At 41.4% G+C, this 11,292-nt stretch overlaps 1 protein-coding gene across 11 annotated transcripts in view; it reads left to right on the forward strand.

Moving 5' to 3' along the window:
- The window catches only part of si:ch211-207d6.2 (sickle tail protein homolog), a 79,357-nt gene extending 71,537 nt beyond the window's left edge, over positions 1-7,820 (forward strand). For 6 of the 11 annotated variants that reach the window (XM_045694115.1, XM_045694117.1, XM_045694118.1 and 3 more), the window contains 5 exons: positions 107-283; positions 583-699; positions 1,368-1,451; positions 1,549-3,264; positions 4,155-7,820. In XM_045694115.1, coding sequence (XP_045550071.1) covers positions 107-283; positions 583-699; positions 1,368-1,451; positions 1,549-3,264; positions 4,155-4,301 — 2,241 coding nt within the window. In that variant the 3' untranslated portion in view covers positions 4,302-7,820. The remainder of the gene's footprint in view (positions 1-106; positions 284-582; positions 700-1,367; positions 1,452-1,548; positions 3,265-4,154) is intronic. The other 5 variants (XM_045694125.1, XM_014140404.2, XM_045694123.1 and 2 more) reach the window with 5 other exon arrangements.
- The last annotated feature ends 3,472 nt before the right edge of the window (positions 7,821-11,292 follow it).

Consider the following 11,292-nt stretch of genomic DNA (forward strand, 5'->3'; position numbering starts at 1 on the left):
GTATGCACACATGACCTAGTGGGGGATACAGTGGCAATTTATCTAAGCCAGTTTTGCTCTGTCAAGTATTCCAGTGTCCAAGTCAGTGTGTTACTATCTCCTTCAGGATGATGAAGAGGAGGTGGTCCCTCAACCCAGTCCCAAACCCACCAGACAGCCCCCAGAGGTCAAGCCCAAGCCCCAAACCACTCCTGTTTTTATAGCCTCCGCTGAGCCAGGGGAAAAGGAGGACGAAGAAGAAGAGGATGATGAGGAGGAGGATAAATTCATGAAGGAACTACAGGTAAAAATACACTGTCACATGTAAACCACATATGTACAAAACCTTTTTTAATATAAACAGTAGCACTATTGTATGTGGTCTTATCTTACCTGCATTACTACAAAAACCTAATGAAAATGTGTTCATGTCTCCCTCTGTTGTTCATTGGAGGAATGGGTTTTGTCTGTGTGAACAAGAATATGCCCGGCCAAATACACCAGTTACTGTGATATTTTTAACTCAGCCTTTGTTGTACAGCCACAGAGGCCTTGTCATGATATACGATCTGTGATCTAATCACTGCAATTTGACCTCCTCAGGTGTTTCAGAAGTACACTCTTAGAGATGTAAGCACAAAGTGTGTCATAGACCTTGAGACTGCATCTCAAGTCAGACAGATAGAGCCAGAACTCTCCCTCTCACCCAAAGACCCAAAGGTAACAGATGTGGTACCCTTTTTCTAACCCGTTCTGGCCCCCTTAGGCATGCACTGCTTGTAACTCACTCACTGCTTATCTGGCCTCTAACACTAATCTGATCTGGGGCCTGCCTGTCTGTGCTGTCTGTCTGTGCTTACAGCTTAATCAGCCTCTGAATCTGGTCTGAGCTTGGATCTAAAGCTTGCTTTCGATTGAATGTGCTTCTGAACACTGGTCTGACTGCCACTCAGTGCTGTGTTTTGCTATTGGAATGGCCTGGGGGCCGGAGGTTTGGTGTTTCTTTTGGTGTTTCCTGTCATGTTATCGATGCCTTTCACTGAATTGGCTGATCTCATATAAAAGGTGTATGGTGTCTCTTGGTGTTGGAAAATGTTTGCTCTTGGTTTCCAAATGTGATATTATCTTCAATTAATTTCCATTTCCTTCCACTCTGAGATTAGACTTGTCATTCACACTGTGCAGTGTTCTTGCCTGGCTCCGTGAATGAATCTGCATCTGATATTTTGTAGCATATCTCTCTTATGACATTGTGCTTGACTCTATTTCCCTTAGTTTTCTAAGCATGCTCTCTTGGCTGCCAAGGCTGGTCTCCTCAATGTAATTTGAAATGTAAACTGAACTCAGAGAGCTGTTGTGCAATGATGTTATCTCCTAAACTGTCCTAGCAGAGTCAGGAGAACAAGGGTAAAGAGAAAAGTGTGCCCAACACTGATGAAAACAGATTTGACATTGTTCCAAAGAGTCCCAGGGTAAGTCTTAACTCCCCCATATAACCCATGTTCCTCAGTCAGAATACAGTATATTGTATATGTTTGATGTTGATATTTCCCTGATTTTTTTTTCCAGGTCATGTATTATGTCACAGGACAGTTATCCAATGAGAAGCCTCCATCGGGAAAAACAGACCAATCGGAAGGCAGGGAGGGAACATTGTCCCCGTCACAGGTGGCAAACTCAAATACATTTGACTCCCAGCAGCCAGAGTTACTAATAGCAGACATGTCTCCTCTGGTATCATGTAACTCAGTGCTGGAAGGCCAAGATTGTCCTCCTAATACACAGAAGATAGCAGTTGGAGAAGATAGTGGGAAGGAGAGCCTCGTTGATGAGAATGTCCGGAAGGATCCTGTTCAGAGTCAGAAAGTGGGGGTAGTTGAACCTGTGTCTCCTCCAATACCTGCAGAGAAGCAGGACATATCTGAACCCTCTCAGCAAGACTGTTATCTTACTAACAGTAAACCATCATCATCATCTTTGTCATCATCACCACCACCATCTTCACCAGCATCACCACCACTTCCACTATCATCATCTTCACCACCACCAGTACCAGTAATCCAGTTTGTGAGTAGTACAGGCCAAGAGGTTTCAGGTAGTCCAGGGTCTCCACCAGAGAGCAGGGGCCTGGGTGACAGCCAGAGCCAGCAGGTAGTGTTGAGGTCCTCCAGAAGCAGAGCACCACGGTATGTAGAGGAGGGCAGCAGCCTGAGCCCTGACCTCCCAGACGAGGAGGGCCCTCCTCCCCCTGAGAACATCTCCTTCATGATGATCACCAGCAACAGAGTGCAGGCTCTGTCCACTGGGGAGTACCAGGAGATAGTGAATGGTACCAGCATGTCCGAGGTTCAGACCGTCAGTGTTGGGAACGACACCACCAGTATCAGCCAGGAGCACAGTGGCTTCGACAGGAAGCCTGTGATCATCATATTCGACGAGCCCATGGACATCCGGTCGGCCTACAAGCGTATGTCCACCATCTTTGAGTGTGAGGAGGAGCTGGATAGGCTGCTGCATCAGGAGAGCATCAAGGAGGAAGCAGAGGAGGAAGGATCAGAGAAGAGTGTACCTCAGGTAAAGCCTAACACTTATCTACATCAGGCAAACAAGACAGCAGTGACAGGAAACACTGCAACCAGTCACGATAATACTCCTGCTGTGGTTGCGCAACAGAAGAGCACAGCAGAGTGCTCATTGCCAGAACAGTCTAAAACGGAGCCCTCAAACACCAGAAAACCAGAGACCAAAAAGAAGTTCAAATTCAAGTTCCCAAAAAATAAGCTGGCGGCCATCAGCCAGGCGATTCGCACTGGGACCAAAACAGGGAAGAAGACACTTCAGGTGGTGGTCTATGAGGACGAGGAGGAGTGGGACGGACACATGAATGAGACCGAAAGGTTTGAGATCAACAGCAGTAGCATACCACAAACTGACTTTAGTCACCTCACCTCTGTGAATAACATCACGTCACCAAGCACTCTCACCAGGTCAAACTCTAAACGCAGGACAGAGGAGATCTGTAAGAATGCCTACGACTCCATAACCAGTCTAGAGGAGAACATTAAACAGCTGGAGATCACTGTGGACAATATAAGCCCAGCAGCGCCTAACACAGACTCCTGTGAAGAGTCTCCAGCCACAGTGAAACCCCAACGAGAGAGGGAGGGCAGTCCCTCCAAGAGGCCTGCCCCTCCTCAGGTCTCAAAGTTCCTGAAGCATCCTCAGAGTAAGAAGTCCAAACCAGAGCTTCCCAGGCCATCCATCACAAGCAGCTCCAAGAAACAGGTCTCTCTTAAAGCTCCTTCCCCCTAACGCTGCACTGGTGGCTGGGTCCCTCTGAGGGCTGGTGGCTGGGTCCCTGCGAGGGCTGGGCTGGTGGCTGGGTCTCTGGTAGATTCCCACCTTCTCTCCCTCTAACCACTAAAGATGAACATGTTTTTCAGGCGCTGCTGGGGATACAGCTGGGATCTACCTCTGCTTATAAGCTGTCTTTGTGGTGTCAGCTGACATGATTGTTGTCCCTGGGTACCTGGGTTGCTATGACTTGTGTTTGTCTCCTAATTGTGGACTTTGAACAGTGAACTTTGTCTGGTTCAAAGTGACTGGCTTTAAAATGACTGGCTTTATATTGTGGCCATGGTTCCACTGTGCATGCTTTGCTCTCAGTGTTGATGCAGGCGGGTCAGTGGCTCCTGAACTTTAGAAAAAAAAATGAGGACCCCTAACTTGACTCAGCAGCTTTCTAGATATACCCAAATGCCTGTATCACAGGCAATATAACGTTATTACTTTGAAAACATCTCTGGCATACCGCAACTCCATAAATAAATATTCTTTGTTATTAACCATCAATTACAAGGGTGCTAATTTATCCTCAGCTGATAGTAAAATAACCTAATTAGCTTTTACTAATAATGTCCAAACAGCATGTGAAACTATAAGTGCAAACTAAAAAAAGAATACAGCTGAACACAAAATCCCCCATTACAGTCTCAGACTACCCCCTGGAGCTGGTAACTCTACTAGTACCTCAGTTTGGGAAACACATATCTACTGTAAGCATACTGCCATCTTATCTCTGGATACATGTCTTTTTGTTGTTGTTGCTTTGGCTCTTCGGTGTTTTCACAATCTGTTCCTAATATATGATTTTTGTCTGTTTTGAATATTTCCAGAATACCAGTGGCTCTCCTTCTTCGAGTCAGATGTCTCTTTCTGCAAAGTCCTGGCAGCAACCAGCCGGGTCAGCTGACAAACCAGGAGGAAAAACTCAGAAGCTCCAGGCCAATCAGAAGCAGTTTCCACAGGTAGTTTTACTATAAGATGGCCTGTGTTAGGAAGTATTGGAGAAACTACTTTCATGATTTAGAGAAGTTTACATGAAGCCTTGGAAACTGTACAATTCTAGGATATGTTTGTTGAATCCACTCACTCTCTGTCTTGTTCTCCTACTGTATGTCTTCAAGACCTTTTGACTGTTACCATCTGTACCCTCTTCTTCACCTCTATATGCTCCTTGAGCATGCTCACCATGTAACTGTAATTCACTTGGAGGTGGAGGCAAGGATAGAAGATTGGCAAGGATATATTCACTTCACTTTTTCAACATCTTCAACCTTAAACTAAATCAACTAAACTAAACCTATATTCAAACTAAACTCACCTTCTGTCAACTGTCCAAATATTCTTTAACCCTCTTTATCTCACCCTGAGAAGCATGATATTTATGTCATAAACACTGCATGTGTGTGATGAGTTAGTGCATTGAATTAGTGAATTAGTGGGCATCATTAACCCTGTAGGTGATTCATAGAAAATATGAAGTCAGGAAATGATCTATAATTAGTGTATTTTAGTGCCACCTTTTTGCTTTCTAACATGATGCTTATTTATCTTTGTATAATAACCCTTCTTTTGCCTTTCTTGACATTCCATATCTCCCGCCATCTTTGTTTCGCAGGCTAACAGAAGTGCTAAGAAAGCTGGTGGGGATAGTAACCATTATTTCCTTGCTTTACCTGCTTCTAAGATCCCAGCCTTTTGTCATAGCTCTGGAAAAAATATGTCATTGCCCGGTCCAAACACTGTGTCTAACCCAATTAAATCACCTTCCTCCTCCCCGTCCTCCTCACACAAATCTTTCATCCCGTCTCTTAATCTGAGTCGTCTCATCCCTCCTAGCCCTTCTCTCAATGACAGACGTCAAAATCTTTCCTTCTCATCACAAACCCAAAATGGCCGACCCAGCCCTTTCTCTCACTGCTCATCTTCCTCCTCCACCTCCCCCTCTTCCAATTCCTCCTCTTTGTCCCCCACATCCACTTCCTCCTCCTCCCCTCCCTCTCCTTCCCTCCTCTCCCCGACTGCCATGAGTCAAGGTGCGAGGAGTATCCACCGCATTGCACATATACCCAGCTTCACCGGACACAAGATGCAAGGTGGATACAGCAGCAAAACCACACATACACCAGCAGCTTCTTTGTCCAAGGACATATGATAATCTTTTTATATCTGTATGTAACAAAGTTAAGAACGTACCGGAAGCTCATGCCACAGCTTGCTTGAAATGTTGCAGATGGAGCCATCCAATTTGTACGTTTTGGGTGGCTCAACATGTTGGAACATTGTCAAGTAGGACGGTTACGTGTGTTGCGAAGCAGAGGATCACTGGTTCGAACCCAGTATGGGGCAGTCGGACAGTGGAGGAAGCTAAGCTTTTAGCAGCACACAGACCCCTGTTACATAACAGTATATAAAGTATAGTGGAGGGAAGTGCTGTTTTAATGGCAACCTAATACAATTGCAGGGCATTCTTTTGTGTCTCAAGCTATATAAGTTTTTGATCATGATCAATTTGAGTTCACATACAAAAACAGAGAATAGCGTGAGCTGGTTTTCATTCCATGCTCCTTTTGAGAAAGGGGACCTTTTTTTAATTTTTGCCTCAGTTTATGGGATGTTCCAGGAAAAGAGCGCCTTTTGCATCCCTTTGATATTTTAAATAGAAATTGTGCACCAGTATTGAATTGTAAAAGCCTGTTATATTAAATTAAGTGCCCTTTAATATAGACTCCATGGAGAATTCAATTCTTTTTTTTTAAATATGAATAAAGGTTTGCTAAAGTGCCAATTCAGCATTTTAGGAAGATTTCAACCCACTTAATCCAAAGATTTCTCCATCATTTCACCATCATTGTTAAGCCCTAGTTGTTGGTTTGACAGTCATTTCTGAAAAGTTTTTATTTTTATTTCATGTGATTAGTGATTCATTTAAATCTATCTCTCATTTTGGAGGCAAGTAGTCTTAGCAGTTAAGAGCGATGGGCCAGTAACCGAAAGGTCGCTGGTTTGAATCCCCAAGCTGACTAGGTGTAAATTCTGTCTGTGCGCTTGAGCAAGGCACTTAACCCTAATTGCTCCTGTAAGTCGCTCTGGATAAGAGTGTCTTCTAAAAGACAAAACATTTACATTTTAAGGTTAATCCTGTTACATGAACTGAAATCTGGTTTTAATATGGTGAAACTATTCCTTTAAAAAAAAATCGTAATAAAAATGTAACATAGTCAAATCATAGTGTAAAAGCAGGTGAGCCGTTTCTACTCTTTTTGGCCATTTTCTGGTGTTTTGTGGTGGAAAACTGAATGGGTCGAGCAAAACACATAGATAAGACAAGCTAGAAATGTTTAAGCTATTTCATTGTTTTTGTGAAGCTTGCATTTAATTGCCACTCCCTGTTGCACACAAAAACTTACATTCCCCCTGTCACGAGGGGATTTATGGCTGATTTAAGATGAAATATTACTTTATTTGGCACTTAATAGGGTCATTTTGTTTTACGTGAAATTGTTTTTTATAAAGTTAAACGTGCATTTTATGACTGAATGTAAAAATTAAGTGAAATCAACAGGGTTTTTTTTCTCCAAGTTACACTTCTCAAAAGGCACCGAATTGGTGGAACGACCCCTGTTGTATGATGATAACTACTTGCTTTATAAATGATCAACACCAAAAGGTGCAAACATTCTAGAGTTAATGCTAATGTAGTTTAGTAGTGCTGGAAATCCAGTTACATTTTTATTGATGTGAGAAATCTGTGATTTTAACGGATGGTGTTATATTTTATACGAATTTGATTGACACTTAATAATATAAAGATTTGATCTAAAATAACAATTTATGTAAAGAAATCAAATCATTTATTTACATTTTTATGGTGGATAAAGGCATAGATGCAGACTTTCATCTAGCAGCAGTCACTCAGATGTCATCTCTCTTATGCAATGATCTTAGATGTGTAGAGTTGTGCGAGTGGAACTTTGAAGAACAAAATGCTTGGTGATTTCTCAAGCTTCCGATGCACTGCCAAATCCTTTGAGCTAACAAGATAGCTACTGTACATGCAAAATAATGTTTAGAGGCCTTTTAAGGCAGTAGATGTACTAACATGCTTGTACTAAAGTGTTTGGTTTTACAGATCATGTATCTAAGACATGCACTGTGTGGACATTGTAATGTTTACCTTTGGGATGGCAACTGACTTATATTCATATTAGTAACTGGTGTTTACATTCATAATTAGTGACAGAAGTTTACATGCAAGTGTATGTATTTAAGAGGGTTTTGTCTTCAGAAAAGTATTTTAACTTGCCAAACTTCACTCCTATGCATGCCTTTTTAGAGATTTTAGATATTTATCTATCATGTTAGAGAACTGTTTGCACAACTCTGTAAATATTTAGTGTTCTCTGATTTTGTAAAGCTGTAAACCATGTTGTAAAAAGGTATTGTAGAATTTAATGCTTGTGAGGTTGAGAAATTAATAAAGGGCTTTTTGTTAGTGATTTGCTGTATGCTTTATGTGTACATGTTATACTAATCTGTGTGATTGTATGAAAATCGGTTCACTGACATATTGTAGGAATCAATGCAAAATCAGTTTGCGCTTCCTATTATTGCCCAACAGAGGTCAATATACACATGCAATTGTACAGGAAAGAGAGCAGCCAGCCAGCAAAACTCAGGTTTGCATACCAGTATTTTTCAAATGTTCTGTATAATTTACCTAAAATAGCTATACCTAAATGTAATACTATTTGTTTCTTTATCAAACACATTTCAAACAGCTGCCCATGATTTTGAAGCAATCCTTTGTTTCAAATCCAAAATAAAATCTGAAATTCTAAAACCGATCTAGAATGGTCTTATGATTAGTTCATGAAAGGATATTGCGATTACAAAGAAAAAACTACATGAAAACACATTTAGACATTTGACATTACAAATAATATCTGTTAGTGAATGTCATTAACACACTTCTTGAAACAATTTGTCCATACTGTATATGCACACAGTCCATTGTGGAGTCACACTAAGAGAAGAAAAAAACATAATGAGATCTCATCCTTTTAATTAGTAAAATTATTAGTAATTAGTTTCATTAAACGATAATTAGCTCATGTAAATTCCAGACATAATGAATCCCAATGCCCATCTACGGTAATTAGCATATCATCATTCTGCATCATATTTAACACAGGAAAGTTGAAGAGAGTCCAGATTGTGAGATGCAACACAGAGGGATGGATGGCTGGTAATTAAAAATAACTCACTTTAGCATCATAGGGTTAATTATGATCTCCCTCAATGCTTTATAGTAGTGCCACATCAACAGCACAAGTCTAGGAGGACATCCACAAACCAACAAGGAACTTTCTGTCAGTTAATCAAAGATGTGGCTCCCTAATTTGCATTTCTAATTGGAATTACTGTAATGAGGGTGTCAATCAGTATGGTTGCCAAATTAGCCAAGTAGTTTTCTGTAAGTAATACTAGAAATGTGAATTAATTTGCCATGTTGTTAGATCTTCGGCAATAGCACAAAGCATGAGCGAGGTGAGGTGAAGATGTTAACCCAGTAAGGATAATAAATATCTACAGATCAACATGCCAACATATCCAGTACCAACAAGATTTACAATTAACAAATTACACCATAGATCATTAGTGGAACAAAAGCAAGTGTTAAAGTGTTGGTGTTTGGCAGGAACAGAAGTCTACAAACCCTGTAGCTCCCCATGACCCTGTAGCTCTCCATGACCCTGTAGCTCTCCATGACCCTGTAGCTCTCCATGACCCTGTAGCTCCCCATGACCCTGTAGCTCTCCATGACCCTGTAGCTCCCCATGACCCTGTAGCTCCCCATGACCTTGTAGCTCTCCATGACCCTGTAGCTCCCCATGACCCTGTAGCTCCCCATGACCCTGTAGCTCCCCATGACTGACCCTGTAGCTCTCCATGACCCTGTAGCTCCCCATGACCCTGTAGCTCTCCATGACCCTGTAGCTCCCCATGACCCTGTAGCTCCCCATGGCCCTGTAGCTCTCCATGACCCTGTAGCTCTCCATGACCCTGTAGCTCCCCATGACCCTGTAGCTCTCCATGACCCTGTAGCTCCCCATGACCCTGTAGCTCTCCATGACCCTGTAGCTCCTCATGACCCTGTAGCTCTCCATGACCCTGTAGCTCTCCATGACCCTGTAGCTCTCCATGACCAGTGTTGGTGACCACTGTGGGTAAAATAAATATTTCCAATTATGGCGGGTCACACTCTATGGCCACCATCTACAGTCCTGGCTAAAAATAGATTATGATGATTGTGGTCAAATCTATTGTCTTCATTTTTAACTCTGTTGCCCTAAATCAATGAAAGTGTATCATGTGAGTGCTGGCCTTTTATGGTATTTAGATAGGTCATCATAGCAAAGTTTAGCAGCCAGTATTGCAGAGAGCAAACAAAGAATCATTGGTAACTTTATGATTTATTTCTCGTGTTACTATTTTATGATTTTTAACTCTGCATCGTTGGGAAGGGCTCGTAAGCACGCATTTCACGTTAAAGTCTACACCAGTTGTATTTGGCGAATGTGACTAAAATGTATTTTTATTATGGAGTTGCAGGCAGTCCGTACAGTGGAAAATGGCCGTCAGTGTTTGTTCTGGGGGTGGTCACAAGAACATTCAAAAGGCTCCATTTCATTACCTTTATTTAACTAGGCAAGTCAGTTAAGAACAACTTCTTATTTTCAACGACAGCCTAGGAACAGTGGATTAACTGCCTTGTTCAGGGGCAGAACGACAGATTGTTACCTTGTCAGCTCAGGGATTCGATCTTGCAACCTTTCAGTTACTAGTCCAACGCTCTAACCACTAGGCTACCTGCCGCCCCTCTAGAAGGGTCATGGTAAAAAATATGTTTTGGAACTGCTGCTGTAGGGAAAAAGCAAAGCTTCATTACTGAATTGTACATAAAAATATATATAATTAATGGAAGTGGGTGCAATATACTCTTTGTTCAAGTACAGTGGCTTTATGCAATACATTTTAAGAGGGAACTAATGGAAAGCTCTGGCATATATAGACATTTATTTTAGTTCAATATTAGCTAAAACCTATTCATCATACTGTAGGTACTGAAAATCTTAATTTTTTGATGCAATGGACTATGGATCTCTCTTCTTGCCCACGTCTGTCGGCAAATGTAAGCTATATTTCTGGTAATACTGATTTGGTACGTCCTTTGTTTGATTATAGAGCTAGGTTTATTTTCAGACTATGAATCCCTGTACAGCGTTAGATTTCTTAAAACCCAAGGGTCTCAAGAAAGAGGATGTCCTGTTCATAGTTACCTATGGATCCACTACAGTAGGCCTATCAAGGTTATTAATAATACCTGTACGGGAAATGAAGGTTATTCAAAATAAAGTGATATAACGTCAGAAGATAACAGCATTGTGTACAGTACATAATAGTTAATATGACACAAAGCATTTTTAGAAGCCCAAAATGTTATCCACAATGCACCAACAATTACTTGGTTCCAGTTTTCCAAACTTCAACATCTTTGGTAACGTGATCAGCTCCCCAAAGCGTATCTGGCACACGACCTTGGATGAGGCACTAATTCAATTGTGTTTTTGAGGGCATCACCTCAGGCTGTTCACCCACCAGAGGGGCCAAGAGATAACTCCAGGCACTTGTCTGACAGCAAGTAATTTTCAATCACCAGTAACTACTTTAATACTTCATTAACAATTAATTAAATCAAGTCTTTGAGGAATTATGTCTTAAAAGTAAGATCAAGAGTAGAGACCATGTTCAATTTGGTAGTTTGGAAAAGTCCGGTATGACAGTAGAATTTGATCATTAAATTATGTTGCTTAGTGCAGTTTAGTTCAATACATGAACCGTAACAAACTCTGCTTCTTAAGTTGTGATTGTAAAATGAGTTTTGGCACTGTACCATGAATATCTAAA

This window comes from Salmo salar, chromosome ssa14 (genome assembly GCF_905237065.1).
Source record: "Salmo salar chromosome ssa14, Ssal_v3.1, whole genome shotgun sequence".
NCBI classification, from domain to species: domain Eukaryota; kingdom Metazoa; phylum Chordata; class Actinopteri; order Salmoniformes; family Salmonidae; genus Salmo; species Salmo salar.